The sequence below is a fragment of the Triticum aestivum genome, chromosome 5B (assembly GCF_018294505.1).
Source record: "Triticum aestivum cultivar Chinese Spring chromosome 5B, IWGSC CS RefSeq v2.1, whole genome shotgun sequence".
NCBI classification, from domain to species: domain Eukaryota; kingdom Viridiplantae; phylum Streptophyta; class Magnoliopsida; order Poales; family Poaceae; genus Triticum; species Triticum aestivum.
The window spans coordinates 570,187,368-570,207,840 of record NC_057807.1 but is presented as its reverse complement, the minus strand read 5'-3'; the positions used below and the strand labels follow the sequence as shown (position 1 = coordinate 570,207,840).

Genomic DNA, 20,473 nt, shown 5'->3' with positions numbered 1-20,473 from the left:
CATCAACTATCTGTCTTCTCCGTCTTGTAATTTTGAAAGGTATGTTTTCTCCATCTTTATATTTTACATATACTACACCAATGATATACTAAATTTATTTTGTGTACACCAAACATCAAACATCAAATTCTATGTGCATAATCCTGGAAAATCTTACTTATTTAGAGAATGCACCCTGTTGCTTAGCAATTTCTCCCTTTTTGAGTGCACCACCAGCAGTCTCACAGTACAATTTTCACACTCACCAAACACAGGGCTTTGTCACCCTCATCGCACGGTACGTCAGACACAAGTCGCAAAAGATTAAAGTTAATCAGACACAAAGTCAGAGAGGGGTTAGTAGCAGTTGCTAACGATGTTACCTGCAGCATTTTTTCCCCGTGTTTATTAGTATATTTCTTTTGAACAAGTAAACCGATATTTATCGTCACGGAAGGGAGGGAGGGAGGAAGCGAGCAGGCAACGACCGAACCAAACCAAAGAGGAGAAGACACAGTCGCGATACAAAAAACCAACACACCCAACAAAGCAGAGAGGAGGAAGAGCGAAGCGCGTGAAGAGAGAAAATAAGGAAGGAAAGAAAAGAGTAAAAAGGGAAGGAAATAAGCGAGGAGGCAGGCAGAGAGAGGGCACACAAGCAAGAGAGAAACAGCAACAAAAATAGGAGCCGGAGGCGACGAGAGAGGAGGCGGAGGGAGCAGCCACGCACGCGCCCGCACGCCCGCCGGGGAAATCATTTTTTGCTAGGGGAAATAAGGGGAGGCGAGGAGGGGGATCGCGTCGGAATTCCGGCGAATCGGCGGGATCCGGCCGGGATCTGCGCGGCGGATGAGGGGCCGGCACCATGAAATGGTCGACATTGCTCAGTAAGGTCGTCTTCGCCGCCCCGCCGCCGCAGCAGCAGCCGCCTCCGCCGCCGCCGCCCCCGGCGTCCCCGCTCCACGACCAGGACGCCGACCCCGCCACCCCGCGCCTCAGCTCCGCCTCCGCCTCCGCCAGCGACGACGGCCGCGCCAGCGCCGCGTCCGGGAACTCGCCCTCGGCCGCCAGGTGCGCCCGCGCCCCTCCCCTCCCGCCTGATTCCGTTGACGCCCCCGACGCGCGATCCCGCCGCGCCTCTGCTTGCGTCTCCGGGCCGAGCAATGGCCATCGGATTTGGATTCCGCGAGCTCTCGATCGTGGACGCCGGCTTCTTCCCCCTATGCGTCCCCTCCCTGGAGATTTTGTTTGGTAGATGCGGGATTGGGCGTTAGATTGACGTTTTTTATTTACTGATGACGGTTTGATTCACCTAATCAAATCACGTTTCTAGCTCAAGCTTACGATATAGCTGCAGTGTTTTCTCTCTTTGATTTTGTCTTGCTCATGTGCTGTGGGGTGAAATGATGTTGGGTGGTTGGTTGGACGAGGCGTTAGCTGCATGGTCAATTCATGGATTCCAACGCCCCTGCAGTCTCCCCCCCCCCCCCCCCCCCCCCCCTTGCTTCTCATTTTCTTATGTGTTTTGCATGCGTTTCTTAGAATTACAGAGCCGTGGTTTTACACATTCCTTGTAGGACAGCAACTGTAATGTTTAGTTGTTACTATGATCGAAGCCATCTTGATGAACTGGAATGTTCACATTTCCGATGCCGTGGGATTAAGATGGTGTGTATCACTCTTAACATGCGATTCAACTTTTTGCTAGAACCCGTGTTTGATTGGCTGCGTGAAGTTACCTGTTAGATTTGAATGTTCATTGCTAGGATTGTCTTGTTACGGTTATGTGCAAATAGTCACACTGTATATGAGCTAGGTGCTAACACATTCTGCAAGTATGCGAATTGGGCACATATGCTACTATCATTAAATTGGTATTCCTATAGGAGGTTAGCATTCTCCGTGACCCTTTCTAGATCATGTTCAGTTAATCTTGTCTCAACAATTGCTAAAGAAAGCTGCTACCGTAATCACAATGGGTTATGTAATGGGTCTGGTTTGGGGCCATTGCATATACTCCCTTCGTTCCTAAATATAAGCCTTTCAATATGGACTACATACGGAGCAAAATGAGTGAATCTAAACTAAAATATGTCTATATACATCCATATGTAGTCTGTGTTTTGAAATCTCTAAAAAGGCTTATATTTAGAAACAGAGGGAGTATGTCCTACGTGAAGAACCAGTTATATGATTTATCGGTTATAAGTCGTATTTTCTTTTCTATATGCGCGATCTCTTGGTCTGCAAATGGACTTTCTCTGTAGTTGTTCCCTGTGCCATTGCTCTATTATCTGTTAAACACCCGTAAGCTACCAAGAAAGAAGAATTATTTTCGCACTTTCAGTACTAATGAGTTCCTGCTAGTCTTATTCCTTATCTGAATCACCACTAGATAATCTATTGTCATGGGATGAATAGTCTGATCATTTACTATGTGAAAAAGGGATACCATTAGGACCTGCAAAGCGTAGACCTGATACAGTAGTTCTCTCTTTTACCCGTTAGATTTACTTTATACCTTTGCAGGTAACAGGCGTGTGCATGCATACTGCCACACAGCCCACACTCACACATTGTATGATATTGATGCATGAATTCTACCTTAAAACAATGAAAGAAACATTGCAGTCCTTCATTTCAAATATTGTTGAGGGCTGAGGCATTTGATTCTGCTATTTGAAGTGAATGATGAAATTCTTCTGCAGAGGTTACATGGTTTTAATCCTTTACACTGTCGTTCTTAATATTATTTCTCTTGTACTTGCAGGGGAAAAAATGAACTGGTGTCAGACTTCAGGAGGTTCTGGGAAGAATTCCGCTCTTCCAGCTCTGAAAAGGTATCTTGATGCTTTCATTTTGTCACTGTAAGCCAATAACATTTTTCTATTTGGTTCTTAGTCTAACAATTGTCTTATGATTTTTCTTGTGCAGGAGAAAGAAAGGGCCTTAAATTTGGCAGTAGATGTCTTCTGTAGGCTAGTGAAGCAGCAGTCTAGTGTAGTTCAATTAGTTACGAAGTATGACTCCCCATACTTTCACTCCTTTAGATACTGTTATGGCATTGCTTTGTCATTATTCTCTATGCGAAACATCTTCTCGCATATCTTTTTGTTAATAGCTTGTCTCATAATTGATACAGGTTAGTAGAAGCACATGTTTTTGCTTTTGTTATTGGAAGGGCCTTTGTCACAGATGTGGAGAAACTAAGAATCCACAGCAAAGGAAGATCCTTGCATGTTGATGATGTTATTGGCTTCTTTTCTGAGATCACAGAGGTTTGTCCTTATTGTGTCTATTTGTATGGTGCAGTTTCCAAACTTGAGCTAACCATACACTGTCTGATAACTTAATTCCATGATCCAGCTTGGCATATGTCCAGGTTCAAACTTGTTATATGCAGTTGAAGTTCTTGTGACAGAGGTTTGTCCAGTTGCCCTTAACATCTTGAGATACTAGTTTCCATTTATGTTTTATTTTTTCTGCCATAGTGTGTTCATCTGATGTTTAGTTTTGACAGTCATGGTACGAAAGTCTGTCTAAGGTTTTAATAGTAATGCTAGGTGGTCCAAATTTCATTGCAATAAATGCTTGTTCATTGATACATAAGCCACAAGATTATAACCCAACATGTTACATCAAATCATTTTAACTTTATAATCCTAATTAGGTAGTTGCTAATAGTGTGTTTATTTCCATTTGCAATGCTGTTTTCACCAGTATAATCTATTGTTACTTTGCCTGCTCTGTCAGTGCACGTCCAAGCTATCTGGAGGTTTAAAGTAATTCTAAACATCCTAGTAATGAGAGCACTTCATTGTTGTTGCAAACCTTATCAAAACAGTGCTAGTTATTACTGTACTGTATAGCCGCTTCCTTATTTTGCCAATGGGTTTTTCTTCTAGTATTTGCCAGTGGATGTTTTGAAGGGATCATAGGTAACTAATATTGCTAATGTTTGGTGTTATATTGTGTTGCGATGTGCAATCGGGTAGATTAGTGTGGCATACATCATTTTTTGTTTTCTATGCTTCCACTTTCAACTTCTGTAGTGCATTGAAGTTGAAGCATGATGTACATAGTATGAAGAAGGAAGAGGCGTGCACTTTCTGATTAAAGTAAACTTAGCAAGGATAGGGTCTTGCACAGCTGATTTCTGATATTTGAAATCCAAGATGAAACAACATTCGCCAACTTCTCAGAGTAACACGCATTTCATGTTTAATTTCTTGGCTACAGACTATTGATAAGCAGCCTTTGTTGGACTCTGGTATTCTGTGCTGCCTTATATATATCCTCAATTCCCTATTGAGTTCTGATGAATCCTGCAAAAAATCCTCACCTGTTGGTGGAGAAGGATCAGCAAGTGGGAAGAATAAAGATTGGGGTCCTTTGCAATCTCGGCGGCTCGAGGTAACACTACTCTTCTGTTTCTCATAGAAAGAGGACCTCCTTTGCAAGATTTCATAGTTTTTGACATACATTGAGGCAAATTTTTAGCTTTTTAACCTATTTTTGGTTGCACTTTGTATATTGTCCTCTTCAATGTCCATCTTATTAACTACTCCCTCCGTTCCTAAATATAAGCCTTTTTAGAGATTCCAATACTGACTACATACGGAGCAAAATGAGTGAATCTACAGTTCTACACTCTAAAATATGTCTATATACATCCGTATGTAGTCCATATTGAAATCTCTAAAAGGGCTTATATTTAGAAACGGAGGGAGTACAAGTCTTCTGCCTTATGTTCAAATACGTGATATGTTTATCCAATTTTTTACTTTGTCATAGCCAATTTTGGTTTTGACCTCATTTCTTGTTTTTTTCCTACGAAGATCGAGGCAAGTGTAGTGCATATAATGAAGGCACTAGCAAGCCATTCAACTGCTGCACCAAGTTTAATTGAAGATGACGCTCTACAGCTTCTTTTCCACATGGTTGCAAATGGTTCTGTATCTGTGTTTTCTCAGTTCAAGGAGGGTCTTGTTCCTCTTCACACAATTCAGCTTCATCGGCATGCGATGCAGGTAGGTTGATATGATACAGCGTTTATCTATGGATATTCCTGTCAGATCCCAAGTTACTAAATATTTAAGTTAATAACCAAACAGGTTCTCAGTCTCCTTCTTGCAAATGACAATGGGACTTCTGCGAAGTACATAAGGAAGCATCAGTTGGTACTTATCTTTTAATCTCTTTACTGTGGATGGAAAAGTATTTCAGTTTTGTTGTTCTCTTGTTGGTGGTTGTTTTATTTGGTAGGTAAAATGTCTCCTTGACACCAAACACCATGTAAAAATGCGTCCTCAGTCATCTAGTCTTGATTTAAACTCCTCCCTCAGTTCTAAAATACTTGTTGTGGTTTTAGTTCATTAGTAAAGATCACTAGCTGTAACCTGCTGTTTTTGCTGATATTTCATGGCAAGTGATATAACTCTGAAGAGCACAGATACTTTGTCGACCCATCTACAATATTTCATTTAGACAATTACTTTTTTGGGCGTGTGTGTGACTGGAACATTTATTCTTTTACAAATATTGCTAATTAGTTTTATTGACCCATTGTTAATTATGCCTTTTAGATTAAAGTACTCCTTATGGCCGTGAAAGATTTCAAACCTCAAAGTGGTGATGCTGCTTATACCATCGGCATTGTGGATTTGTTACTGGAATGTGTTGAGCTCTCTTATAGGCCTGGTAAATCAATAGACTTTTTGCCATTCATATGCATTTCTTCCAAAGAGATGGTTTGGTTCAACATTCTCATTGCTTATATATTAAATGTTCAGTCTTGAGCGCTAATATTATGATGTTCCGTCTAACTTGCAGAGGCTGGATCCATTAGGCTCAGGGAAGACATACACAATGCTCATGGTTACCAGTTCCTTGTCCAGTTTGCACTCACACTATGCAGCTTACACAAAAATCAGGTTCACCAATCCTTGCCCAAGATAGTATCTGAAGAGAGTAGGTCGGATGCTTCCCGCAGATTAGAAGATACATTCTCATGTGACCTTTCACCTCAGCTGTCCAGGTTGCTTGATGTTCTTGTAAATTTGTCGCAAACTGGTCCCTCTGAAGATTTTGTTGGTAAAAGTATGCAATCTTCTCATGGGAAGGGAACAGGTCACAGCAGAAGCCGAACCCCATCTGCTGACAAGTTTGCAGATGACATTTTGGAAATGAGCAGTCCCAAGGTAAAAGATCTTGAAGCCATTCAGATGTTACAGGACATTTTTCTGAAGGCAGACAACTTAGAAGTACAAGCTGAAGTTCTCAATAGAATGTTCAAGATTTTCTCGAGCCATCTCGAAAACTACAAGCTATGTCAGCAACTGCGAACTGTTCCTCTTTTTATCCTAAACATGGGCGGTTTCCCTGCAGCACTTCAAGAGGTCATCTTAAAAATTTTAGAGTATGCAGTCACTGTTGTAAATTGTATTCCAGAGCAGGAGTTACTATCACTCTGTTGCTTACTGCAACAACCAATTTCTACCAGTCTTAAGCATACTGTACTTTCTTTCTTCGTAAAGCTCCTGTCCTTTGATCAGCAGTACAAGAAAGTTCTCAGGGAAGTGGGTGTTCTTGGGGCATTGTTAGATGACTTGAAACAAAACAAGCTTTTCTCTGGAGATGATCAGCAGAGCAAGATCTTTTACTCTCCGGAGATTAGGTCTGACACAGATGATATTCAGAAAACTGTGGACAACGAAGACTCCATTCTTTCACCGAAGTTGATGGCTTCTGGTTCCACGAAATTCCCCATGTTTGATGATGAAGGGACACTTAATGTTGCCTGGGATTGCCTTTTTTATCTGCTGAAGAGAGCTGAGACTAACCAGCAGTCTTTCCGATCTTCCAATGGAGTCAACACCATTCTTCCTTTCTTGGTATCAGAAAGCCACAGATCTGGTGTGCTACGACTACTGTCATGCTTAATAATTGAAGATTCTCTTCAGGTTTGTGTTCTTACCTTATTCTCCCATGAAAATAACTCATTTTTCATCTGGAATTATCATACTTTAGGGTCCTAAGGTTTTTGGGCCTAAGTGGAGCACCTATGCAAGTTTAAGTGTCTATGCTTGCCATATGACTTGTTGGTTCCAGTTGTGCTAAATAAGTGAACTTCATCAGCATGGCAGGTGAACTGTGATTTCTTTAACATATGTAAACCTTGCTCTTTTTCAGGCTCATCCTGAAGAAATAGGATCACTGATTGAGATCTTGAAGAGTGGGATGGTATCAACCTCACTGGGTTCTCAGCACAAGCTTGACAATGATGCAAAGTGTGATACATTCGGAGCTTTGTGGCGCATTCTTGGGGCAAACAATTCAGCACAACGAATTTTTGGAGAAGCCACTGGATTTTCTCTTCTACTTACAACACTTCATAGTTTCCAGAATGAAGGTGAAAATGAGGAGAATGAACCATCATTGTTTACTCACATGAAGATCTTTGGTTTTCTAATGCGCGCTATGACAGCTGCTGTATGCAACAATGCTGTTAATAGGATAAGGCTGCATACAGTTCTGTCGTCACACACTTTCTATGATCTTCTCTCTGATTCTGGGTTGCTTTGTGTGGATTGTGAAAAGCAAGTTATCTTACTTATGCTTGAGCTTGCACTTGAGATTGTTCTTCCTCCTACCAGCAACCTGCAGGTAGAGAGCATCTCATCTGAAACCTCAGAGGATGAACCATGTTTCTTGTCTGCAACCTCGTTTGGACTTTCAAAGCTTGATGTGGAACGTGTTTATAATGCTAGTGCAGTTGTCGTATTGATCCGCTCCTTGCTAATGTTTACACCTAAAGTTCAACTTGAGTTGCTGAAATTCATCGAGAAACTAGCAAATGCTGGTCCCTTCAACCAGGAGAATTTAACTTCTGTTGGTATGGACGAAAGTTCTTGTTACCCTTTCTTTTCTTGTGATCATGTTGAGAAGAGTCCCTTATGTTTCTGTTCCCCTTTTTGTTATACAGCAAGTGTTGGTCTTCTACTCGAGACAATCAACCCATTTTTGGAGGGTTCCTCTCCTATTCTCAATCATGCTTTGAGGATTGTTGAAGTGCTAGGTGCCTATAGGTCAGTTATATTCCATGAAATTCCATTGCTGATCTCATCGCACTAGCTCTTGTCCTTTGATTTTGTCTTACATGTAATTTTTTGGTCAGGTTGTCTTCTTCTGAACTAAGACTTCTTGTGAGGTATATACTTCAGCTGAAAGTGAAGCGTTCAGGTCATCTTTTTGTTAATATGATGGAGAAGCTAATTCAAATGGAAGATGTCAGACAAGGAGATATTTCTCTAGCCCCTTTCATTGAGATGGACATGAGTAAAGCTGGCCATGCATCCATTCAGGTTTCATTAGGGGAAAGGACATGGCCACCTGTTTCTGGATACTCTTTTGTTTGTTGGTTCCAGTTTAGAAACTTATTTAGAAGCCATTCCAAGGAAACAGAAAAACCATCAAAAGGGGCTTATGGTAAAAGGAGTGTGCAAGTTTTGCGCATCTTTTCTGTGGGTGCAGTGGATGACGCCAACACTCTGTATGCAGAACTTTATCTTCATGACAATGGTGTTTTTACTATAGCAACAAGCAATTCAAGTTCACTGTCATTTCCTGGCATTGAAATGGTGGAGGGAAAATGGCATCATCTTGCAGTTGTTCATAGCAAACCAAATGCATTAGCTGGCCTTTTCCAAGCAAGTGTGGCAAGCATTTACCTTGACGGAAAGCTGAGGCATACTGGCAAGCTTGGATACTCGCCATCCCCATTTGGTAAATCATTGCAAGTAACACTTGGTACATCTGCTACCCGTGGCAAAGTTTCTGACTTATCATGGCAGCTCCGCTGTTGTTACCTTTTCGAGGAAGTCTTGACACCAGGGAGCATTTGTTTCATGTATATTCTTGGACAAGGTTACCGGGGATTGTTCCAGGACACTGATCTTCTGAGATTTGTACCTAACCGGGCCTGTGGTGGGGAGGTAATGGCGATTCTTGATTCACTTGAAGTGGAAGTAACTGCACCTTCAAGCAGCCAGCGGATAGATAGTTCAGCGAAACAAGTGAGTTCTAGACTTGAGAGCAGTGGAATTGTATGGGATATGGAAAGGTTAAGAAATCTCTCAATGCAATTGTGTGGGAGGAAGCTAATATTTGCATTTGATGGAACATCATCAGATGCTTTTCGAGCATCTGGGACTCTTTCCTTGCTTAACCTTGTTGATCCAACTTCTGCTGCTGCATCCCCTATAGGAGGTGCGTGAACTTCTTCCAGTTATTTGATTTATGTTTGTCTTTCTCGATTGGCTGGAGTATGTCAAGATTGAATTAGCTCTTCATATTGACAGGTATACCACGATATGGACGTCTAAGCGGTGATGTTTATGTGTGTAATCAATGCACAATTGGTGACACTGTTCAAACTGTTGGAGGAATGCCTGTCGTGCTTGCTCTTGTTGAGGCTGCTGAAACTAAGGATATGCTGCATATGGCACTGGAATTGCTTGCATTATCTCTTCAGCAGGGCCATCAAAATGTGAAAGACATGCAGGCCTTGAGGGGCTATCATCTTCTCGCACTTTTTCTGTACAGGAGAATGTCATTATTCGATATGCAATCTCTTGATATCTTCTTCCGCATCGCTGCCTGTGAGGCTTCGTTTCCCGAGCCACAGAAATCAAATATGAACCGAACATCAAGCTATGCATCTGGTATCTCCCCAGATGCCAGTCTTGATGATCTTAGCCTACCTAAGTTTGGCGATGATCTGTCTTCTGGTGGATCACATGGAGATCTAGATGATTTTTCAGCTCAAAAAGATTCGTTCAGCCATCTGTCTGAGCTTGAAAATGCTGACTTAGCTGGTGAGACTTCTGAGTTCATAGTTTTGTCAAATGCTGACATGGTTGAACATGTTCTCTTGGACTGGACTATATGGGTTGCTGCTCCTATATCAGTACAAATAACTCTTCTTGGGTTTCTTGAGAGGATGGTATCAATGCATTGGTTTAGGAACCACAACCTGACAATATTGCGTCGAATTAATCTTGTGCAGCATCTTCTTGTTACTTTACAGCGTGGGGATGTTGAAATTCCTGTGCTGGAGAAGCTAGTTGTGCTGCTTGGTGTCATCTTGGAGGATGGTTTTCTAGCTTCCGAGTTGGAGCTTGTTGTAAGATTCATAATCATGACATTTGATCCTCCAGAACTTAACCCAAACCGTCAGATTGTCCGGGAGGCTATGGGAAAGCATATTATTGTGAGGAACATGTTACTTGAAATGCTCATTGATCTACAAGTAACCATAAACGCTGAAGAGTTGCTGGAGCAATGGCATAAAGTTGTTTCATCTAGATTGGTCACATATTTCCTTGATGAAGCTGTGCATCCGACAAGTATGAGATGGATCACCACCCTATTAGGAGTTTGCCTTACATCATCTGCTACATTCGCTCTGAAATTCCGTACAAGTGGTGGTTTCCAAGGGTTGAATCATGTGCTTCCAAGCTTTTATGATTCTCCTGAAATATATTATATAATCTTCTGTTTGATTTTTGGGAAGCCTGTTTATCCTCGAGTTCCGGAGGTCCGCATGCTTGATTTCCATGCTCTCATGCCTAGTGATGGAAACTATGGAGAACTGAAGTTTGTGGATCTATTGGATACTGTTATCGCAATGGCAAAAGCTACATTTGATTCATTTATTATGAAGTCTATGCTTGCACATCAGAATAACAATCTTTCACACCTTAATGGCACCTTGGTTGCGGATCTTCTGGAGGCAACATCAGACATGGGAGGAGATCTTCAAGGAGAAGCTCTGATGCACAAGACATATGCAGCAAGGTTAATGGCTGGTGAAGCAGCAGCACCTGCTGTTGCTACTTCAATATTGCGGTTCATGGTTGATTTGGCAAAAACATGCCCACCATTCTCTGCTGTTTGCAGGCGACATGAATTCCTAGAAAGCTGTATTGATCTATATTTCTCTTGTGCAAGGTTTGTATGATGTGCATACATCAAGTTACCTGGTGTTCTAGATGTTCAAACTGACCCTTTTGTTCTGCAGGTCTGATTGTGCGTTGAAGATGGCAAAAGATCTAACAACTGCTGCAATAGATGAGAAGAACATGAATGATGATGACAATGGAAGTTCAAAAGATACCTTTCCATGTTTGCCACAGAATCAGGAACAATCTGCCAAAACTTTGAGTGCTGCAAGTTTTCCTCAGGAGCAAAAAAGCACTAGCTCAGGAAGTACCGACATGCAGAACTCTTCTGATAATGGTGAAGTAAAAGCAGATATCTCTCTCAGTGAGGAGCTCAGCACCAAGTTTTTAAATGGAGAAGCAAGCCAAGTGTTTCAGAATGCTCATGGTAAAGGACCGCTATCAGCTGTGAGATCAAATGGCATTGCCGATTCTCAACAACTAGCTAATTCACCCAGCTCAGTCTCTGTGATTAACATTGGATCCCCTGTTTTGTCTGAGAGATCGACTCATAAACCAGCAAACACCCCTACCGCGTCTCCCATGGCCCCATTCACTTCTTGGGCTGGTAGCTCAGGATCATATACTGATGGTAGACACCTAACAGCCTCTCCATCCATGTCTTCAACTATATCTGCAGTGGACCTCGATTCATCTCCTGATCTGAAGACAAGCATTCAGGGATCGCCTGCAGTGAATATATTTTTCCCGATCAGTTCGAAGCTTCTGCTTGACATAGATGATGTAGGTTATGGGGGTGGCCCTTGCTCTGCAGGAGCTACTGCTGTTCTTGATTTCATTGCTCAAATCCTTGCTGATATTATATCAGAGCAGCTCAAAGCAACACTATTTATTGAAAGCGTTCTCGAGTCTGTGCCTTTGTTTGTAGACGTTGATTCTGCTTTGGTTTTTCAAGGCTTGTGTCTAAGCAGACTGATGAACTTCCTTGAAAGAAAACTCTTACTCGATGATGAAGAAGATGGGAAGAAACTCGACAAGAGTCGCTGGTCTGTCAACTTGGAACCACTTTGCTGGCTGATTGTTGACCGTGTATACATTGGCTGCTTTCCAACCCCAGTCGGTGTATTGCGAACGCTAGAGTTCTTGTTGTCCATGTTGCAGCTCGCCAATCAAGATGGCCGTATTGAAGATGCAGTACCTTCAGGTAAAGGTATTTTATCCATTGCTCGAGGAACCAGGCAACTCGACCCCTACATCCATGCCATATTGAAGAACACAAACCGTCTGATAATGTACTGTTTCCTGCCAACATTCCTTAAGAATCTTGGGGAGGATGACCTGCTGGCAAATCTGGCTTTCCTAACAGAAACAGGGAGAAATTTAGCTTCAAAACCTCCCCAAGAAGAGTATTCTGTTGATATTTGTACCATTCTTCAGCTTTTGACTTCCAACAAGAGACTGATTCTATGCCCAAGCAATGTTGATAATGATCTAATGTGTTGTTTCTGCATCAATCTGATGGCACTTCTTCGTGACAAGAGATTAACTGCGCAAGACCTTGCGGTGGATTTACTTAAGTACCTGGTAGTGCATCGACGCCCATCTCTCGAGGACCTGCTTGTTTGTAAGCCTAACCAGGGGCAACAAACAGACATTCTGCATGGAGGGCTTGACAAATTGCTGACTGGGAGTACATCCGTGTTTTTTGAGTGGCTCGAGAATTCCCAGCAAACAATTAGTAAAGTGTTAGACCAGTGTGCTTTAATAATGTGGGTTCAGTACATTACTGGCTCAGCAAAATTTCCTGGGGTGAGAATAAAAGGCATGGAAGTCAGGCGCAAGAAGGAGATGGGACGGAAATCACGCGAAATTGTAAAGCTAGATGCCAGGCACTGGGAGCAGATAAATGAACGGAGGTATAATCTTGATTTGGTTCGTGATGTGATGTCCACAGAGCTGAGGGCAATTCGTCAAGACAAATATGGATGGATATTGCATGGAGAAAGTGAATGGCAGAGCCAAATTCAACAGCTTGTACATGAAAGAGGTATTTTCCCCATTTGTCAAGTATCCACAGAACCTGCATGGCAGTTATGTGCTGTTGAAGGACCATATAGAATGCGGAAGAAACTTGAGAACTCCAAATTTAAGATAGATACTATTCAGAATGTTCTAACCAGCAGCCTGGGGTTTGATGATGTTACTAGAGCCAAGAAAGAGGATGGAGACATGATGACATCTGGGTCAGATACAATGTCGGGCTTGAATCTTTTGACCTATGACACTGAGCAGAGGGAACTTGATGCTGCTGATTTTGCATCTTTCAAAGAGGATGATGACATATTCAAAGGAGGAAGCACAGCGTCACCTCCAATTGGCTGGACTGATGATAAAAGCAGCATCAATGAACAGAGTCTTCACTCTGCAAATGATTTCGGAGCAAAATCAAGTTCCTTTTCTTATCACATGTCAGAGAGTGTCCAAGGTAAATCTGAGTTATATTCACCAAGACAACCACCTTCAGTTAAAGGTACTGATACGAGAACCTCAGAGGATAAATCAGATAAGGAGTTGCTTGACAACGGAGAATATCTTATCAGGCCTTATATGGAACCTTCTGAAAAGATCAGGCATAAGTACAATTGTGAACGTGTTGCTGGTCTTGACAAGCACGATGGTATATTTCTTATCGGGGAGCTTTGCTTATACATTATTGAGAACTTCTACATTGACGATTCCAACTGCATTTGCGAAAAGGCCGATCAAGATGAGCTTTCTGTCATTGATCAGGCTTTAGGTGTGAAAAAGGATATAATGGGAAGCATTGATCCCCAGCAGAAATCACCTTTACCATGGGGTGCAACTGCAAAGGACTCACTTGGTGGTAGAGCATGGGCATACAATGGAGGTGCTTGGGGTAAGGAAAATCTTTGCAATAGCAGCAACCTGCCTCATCCATGGCATATGTGGAAGCTTGATAGTGTCCATGAGCTCCTGAAACGTGACTATCAGCTTCGACCTGTTGCAATCGAGATTTTCAGCATGGATGGGTGTAATGAGCTTCTAGTTTTCCACAAAAAAGAGAGGGAGGAAGTTTTCAGAACTCTGATTGCCATGAACCTCCCACGGAATAGCATGTTTGTATTCTTAACCCTTTGCAGTTATATACGTTGAGTTAATTCTATGCACACTTGCTTAATGTTAAGATTCTATCATTTCTTAGTTCTTACTAGTATAACTGGTTCGTGTCTTTCATTGGCTAGCATAGTAGGTTTATGTTTCAGTATTGTCTGAAATTAGTGTTTTCTGAGAAGTGGGTGCAGTCGGTCAAAACCAGCCAGTCAACTGCAAATACATGTAAATTTATGAAATCTGAGTTCTTATTAGGCAGATCTTGCCCGGTTCCTGTGTTTAACTAGAGCTGTTTCCTATCAATGTTTCTTCCTGAATGGTCTCTTGTAATTAATAGCTCAGGAGGCAGTGAAAGGATTTTATCTTCATCTTTTGTGAACGATCTGAACTTGTAGGATTTGGCATTTTAATGTTTTCATTTGTCACCTTTACTTATCGTTAGGATGTCGAGTGAAGGAACTTGATAATAAACATGGCTTTCCACAGGTTGGACACGACAATATCAGCTTCCTCAAAGCAGGATAGCGGTGAGGGGAGCCGCCTTTTCAAAGTTATGGCAAAATCTTTTTCCAAAAGATGGCAAAGTGGAGAAATTACCAACTTCCAGTATCTCATGCATCTAAATACACTTGCCGGTCGGGGCTATAGTGACCTTACACAGTACCCAGTATTTCCATGGGTTCTTGCAGATTACGAAAGCGATAACTTAGAACTGGGTAACCCCCAGAGCTTCCGTAAGCTTGATAAGCCAATGGGATGTCAAACAGAGGGAGGAGAAGAGGAATTCCGTAAGAGGTTTGTTCATCTAACACTTATCAGAAATACTTCTTTTGTTCTTTTCTTTTTCAGTTGGTGAAAAATATCTACTGTCTTCAGTGCTTCCCAACATCTAACATCAACTGACTACCCTCTTCCGTTACTTTCAGATATGATAGCTGGGATGACCCTGATGTACCAAAGTTCCATTATGGTTCTCATTATTCAAGTGCTGGGATTGTTCTTTTCTATCTTCTAAGGCTGCCTCCATTCAGCATGGAAAACCAGAAACTGCAGGGTGGACAATTCGACCATGCAGACAGGTTGTTCAATAGTGTGAAAGATACATGGACAAGCGCTGCTGGTAAGAGCAACACATCAGATGTGAAAGAGCTCATTCCTGAGTTCTATTATCTGCCCGAGTTTTTGGAGAACCGGTTTAATCTGGACTTGGGGGAGAAACAATCAGGAGAGAAGGTATTACTTTGACAGAAGTTCACTACTCTTTGTGCTGGGTGTAATGCTGATACTCTAACCAAGGTTCAGCTTTTTGAGCCAAGCATCTAAACTTTGTGAAATAATGCTCTCAGGTCGGTGATGTTGTTTTGCCACCTTGGGCGAAAGGTAGCACCAGAGAATTTATTAGAAAACACCGGGAAGCTCTGGAATCAGACTATGTATCTGAGAATCTGCATCATTGGATTGATCTTATTTTTGGATATAAGCAGAGAGGAAAGGTATATATAGCATCTCAGGCTCCTGTAATTTTTATCTTTCCCCTAGTCCTTGTGATAGCACATACTCCATACATGTTTGTGATTAAATCAAGTATATTGTTTTTACGATAGCAAATACATGTTTGTGATTCAAGGAGCTCCATTTCCATCATTATGATAGCACACACATGTTTGTGATTAGATCAAGTATATTGTTTTTACAATGGAATTATTTGGATATAGGTTTGTGTTTTTCATGCTCCCTGAGATTTAGTTTTGATCATTTATTTCTATTGTGTCCCATGTTGGCAGAGAACTATTTGTATATATTTGTGGACAGTATTGTAATATCAAACAGAGTGAAGTATAAAGTGAAGCAAAAGGAGTATTAATGTTAACGGTCTTCCATATTCCACTTTGTAACTTCCGCTTTTATTCATTGGTTGCATTTGTAATGGCTATTTTCTTTTGTGTATGGCAGGCAGCTGAAGATGCCGTCAATGTTTTCTATCACTATACATATGAAGGCAATGTTGACATAGATGCAGTATCAGATCCTACCATGAAGGCTTCGATACTGGCACAGATCAATCACTTTGGCCAGACCCCCAAACAGTTATTCCAAAAAGCCCATCCACAGCGACGGACTGACAGGAAAATTCCTCCTCATCCTCTACGGTACAGCACCTATCTCACACACCAAGAGATCCGCAAGACAGCATCATCAGTGTCCCAGATCGTGACCTACAATGACAAGATCCTAATTGCCGCATCAAACAGCTTGCTCAAGCCAGTTGCTTACAGTGAGTACATCTCATGGGGATTTCCTGACCGCAGCTTGAGAATATTGACATATGATCAGGATAGACTTCAATCAACACATGAGAACCTTCATGGTGGTAGTCAAATTCAGTGCACTGGAGTGAGCCATGATGGCAACATTCTCACCACAGGTGGTGATGACGGAGTAGTTGCAGTATGGAGATTTGTGAAAGATGGCATTCGTCGTCTCCTGAGGATGGAGAAAGCCCTGTGTGCTCACACTGCCAAAATAACATGCATCTATGTCAGCCAGCCTTACTCGTTAATAGTCTCAGGCTCTGACGATTGTTCCGTCATCTTGTGGGACCTGACAGGCCTGGTCTTTGTGAAGCAGCTGCCTAGGTTCCCAGCATCAGTGTCTGCATTACATGTGAACAACCTCAATGGTGAGATTCTGACTGGTGCTGGTGTTCTTTTTGCTGTTTGGAGCGTCAACGGAGACTGTCTTGCTGTGGTGAACACCTCTCAGCTTCCTTCTGATCTCATCTTATCTGTGGCAAGCACGACACACTCAGACTGGCAGGATACAAACTGGTATGTGACAGGCCATCAAAGTGGTGCTGTGAAGGTATGGAAGATGGTGCACTGCACGTCTGATGAGGCAGCAAACAACAAAAACAAATCCCCAACAACCACCTATGGAGGGCCGGGTCTGGATGTCCAGACGCTGGAATACAGGCTAATTCTTCAAAAGGTTCTCAAATCACACAAGCACCCGGTGACTGCCCTTTGTATACCGCCCGACCTGAAGCAGCTTCTGAGCGGGGATGCCAATGGTCATTTGTTTTCTTGGTCACTGAAAGATGACAGCTTTAAGGGCTCGTAGCGATAGAGAAATCAGGATTCACCTGCACATATCAAAGACATTGATTTAAAGTATATCTGGTAATCTGACAAGCATCTGCCCGTGTTGACAACCAAGAGCACAGGGTTGACCTTGGCTCGCAGAAACGTGCTGCATGAGACCCGTCTTGACGCCCAGGTTCGGCATCGGAGGACAGGCAAACAACAGAACACATTTGAAATGGGGAAGAAGTGGATGAGACGATGGAGGCGTCGTTGTGCTGACAATAGAATCTTATACTGTGCATTATGTGCTGGCTCCACCTCCTGCTCTTGGTTTTGTTTTGGTGAGGAGAAAGAGTTCCATGTGAGGTAGGAGAGTCCAGTGTTTTGTAAAGTGTGTATAGATGCTTTGGTGGTGGTGGTGGTAGTGGTTGTGGTGGAACGATGGGGTGATGTTGTACTGTCTATGGTTTTGTTTCGGGGGATGGATGTAAGGGAAGGGAAAGGGGGTCCGTGTTAGGTTCCTTTTTGCTGTTTCAACTTGACCCCTCAGAAGTGGTGTTGTTCATTCATTTAGTGGGTGTAATTTGAGCACCCTTCTGTTCACTTCACCTGAGTTGAGTTCATTGCACATACTCCCTCCGTTCCGATTTACTCGTCGTGGTTTTAGTTCAAAACATGACCCCTCAGAAGTGGTGTTGTTCATTCATTTAGTGGGTGTAATTTGAGCACCCTTCTGTTCACTTCACCTGAGTTGAGTTCATTGCACATACATACATGCAAGCAGTGAGATTTTGTTGGCTCCATGTTTGTCGTACAACAGTCCATATACACCTACATAGAATCAATTGCACAACTGGTTACCGAAACTCCTAACCCGTTCATTCGATCTGCCTTAGAATTTGTGTTTTGATTTAATTAGAAGAGGACGCAAATCTATTTGGGTGCGCGCCCACACACACTAATGCTACATTTGCCTCATGCATCGGATCATCGAATGTCCGCAAACATGTCTTAGACGTGTACGTGGACATCCGGTCGGGCGGAGGCCATCCAACCGAAGTCGCCAAATGTTCAGAAGTCACCAAATATCCAGTCTTGTCCTGCCTTCGCTGTTTATCAAATTTTGTCTAGATTGAAAGTAATTCGATCATGCAATTAAATAGTTGTAAACAAATGCAACTACTGGCCAAAGGGATCCAAAGATGTGTTTGGTTGCCTGTATTTTAGGTCCAGCAAGGCCCGCATGGGATGAAAATGGGCTGTTTGATTGCGTTTACTATTTGGCCCGCATAGCACGAACCTCAAAGCACCTCTCAGCCAGGCGCGCTAGGAACGGCCGAATCGACCGTTTTCAGCAAGCCAGGCTGAGACGAGCCAGATTGAGCGCAAGTGGTGGGTCCCGTTGCATGAGAAGATACATGAGGGATGTGAGCTACTCCACACCCGATACCTGTTATCTTCTCATACCTAAGTAACCTCCTCTCTAATCCCCTTCTTTCCCGTCCCTTCCAATCTACACAATGATGCTTCGAATTCGAGATAAGCTCTACACAAAAAATATGTATAGATGTTATGGTTCCATTCAGACGATCGATTCGTAGTTTGGTTGACCCTAGATGATTAATTTTGTGTTCATGTTTGTAGCTATTTTGGACGCCGGGAAGAGCTCCACGACGTTTAGGAAGGCGAGGGAGTCCGAGCTCTGCGAGAGTGAGAGGCGCAACATGGTGGTGCCGCGGAGCACGCAGGACCTGGTTCTCGAGCACCTGTCCACGGTGAAGTAGTCCAAGTAACTGTGTGTTAACTATGTGAAATATGTAGATCGTTAACTCTTGATCATATCACGTGTATACAATCAAACACCGTGTAGTTGCATGCGCCGAGCCAATGCAGGACAGCAAACACCGTGCCAAAATCGATCCCTTAATGCAGGCAGCTTCGGTGCGGGCAACCAAACTAAGTGCAGATGTTGCTTTTTTGCCTGTTTCTGCTCAACCAGACTGAAGTGGAACAAGTATGCAATGCAAACACTTTCAGAGATTTCAACCAAAAGCGCCCCAAGTCGACCGCCCCGACATACATCTTTTGCTCCTCATAAGCTTCCTATAGCAATGTTCCTCCCCTCGAGCTTAACCTTCTTATTTTGCATCTCCATGAACATGTGACACCTCTCCAATTTCTTTCCCCCCTTCATCTCATTGAGCTTGTGGAAGTGCATGTAGTCCTTGTGTGTAGTTTTGATAACATGCATCAAGATTGAGTTCAGTGATTGAATCAAATATGATCAAGATGAATTCCATGTGATGAACTAAATGTGATCTAGATGGAGTCCATTGGAGGATCTCGAAGGTTTCCATGCTTAGGCTAATGAGTTGAGCCATGATTGTTAGATGGAAAGATTAGGATTGCATGCATCGATATACCTCATTGATCTCTTGACGGCCTTTACTTGTCTCCCAAGATGTACAAATATACGGGGAGGGAGGAGGCGTGGCAGGTATAGATACAAGACCCTAGCCCTATACATGTACATGCAATAACAACATGTTCAACACCCTCCGTAGTCAAAACGTCGCTGGAGACGCAAAGACTGGACCGAAACTCCTCGAAGGTTGATGCTGGTAGGCCCTTTGTCATAGCATCGGTGAACTGTTGAGCGGTGGATACATGCAAAACTCGAATACGCCCAAGCACCAACTGTTCATGAACGAAGTTAATGTCGATCTCAATGTGCTTCATTCATCGATGATGGTCTGGATTGGCGGAGAGGTAAACGACAGACATTATCGCAGTAGACGATCGTGGCCTTGTGGACCTCACAAAGTAACTCCTGCAACAACCGACGGAGCTAGGAGCACTTAGCAACGGTGTTAGCCACTGCCCTATACTCCGTCTCAGCACTCGAGTGAGAGACCGTAGGTTGTTGCTTGGATGACCACGAAATAAGCGAGGGCCAAAGGTAGACACAATAGCCAGACGTAGAGCGACGGGTGTCGAGGTAGCCAGCCCAGTTTGCATCTAAGTAGGCGACTATGTCGGTGGAGGAGGATGTCGCCACGGTGATTCCCAGTGCCATGGTGCCGTGTATATACCAAAGAATACACTTCACCAGAGTCCAGCGAGAGTCTCGCGGGGAGTGCATGTGAAGGCACACCTATTGGACAACATACTACAAGTACGGTCGTGTAAGCGTTCGGTACTGCAAGGTATCAAGAATGGAGCGGTAGAACGCAACGTCAGAGGTAGGTGATCCCTCCAGAGCAGAAACCTTGGCCTCCGTGTCGACAGCGTGTCGATGGGCTTGCAATTGAGCATGCC

General features: G+C 43.0%; 1 protein-coding gene across 1 annotated transcript; it reads left to right on the top strand.

Annotated features, from left to right (window-relative positions):
* Positions 1-544: 544 nt before the first annotated feature.
* LOC123113282 (protein SPIRRIG) lies at positions 545-17,806 on the top strand. Its single transcript, XM_044534482.1, has 19 exons — positions 545-1,050; positions 2,750-2,819; positions 2,914-2,999; positions 3,122-3,257; positions 3,346-3,402; positions 4,219-4,392; positions 4,818-5,009; positions 5,094-5,159; positions 5,565-5,679; positions 5,812-6,941; positions 7,171-7,873; positions 7,964-8,066; positions 8,156-9,246; positions 9,339-10,989; positions 11,060-14,077; positions 14,559-14,867; positions 14,999-15,305; positions 15,419-15,565; positions 16,026-17,806. Exons 1-19 carry the CDS (start codon positions 845-847, stop codon positions 17,190-17,192), a joined length of 10,728 nt encoding a protein of 3,575 aa, XP_044390417.1. The 5' UTR covers positions 545-844; the 3' UTR covers positions 17,193-17,806.
* The last annotated feature ends 2,667 nt before the right edge of the window (positions 17,807-20,473 follow it).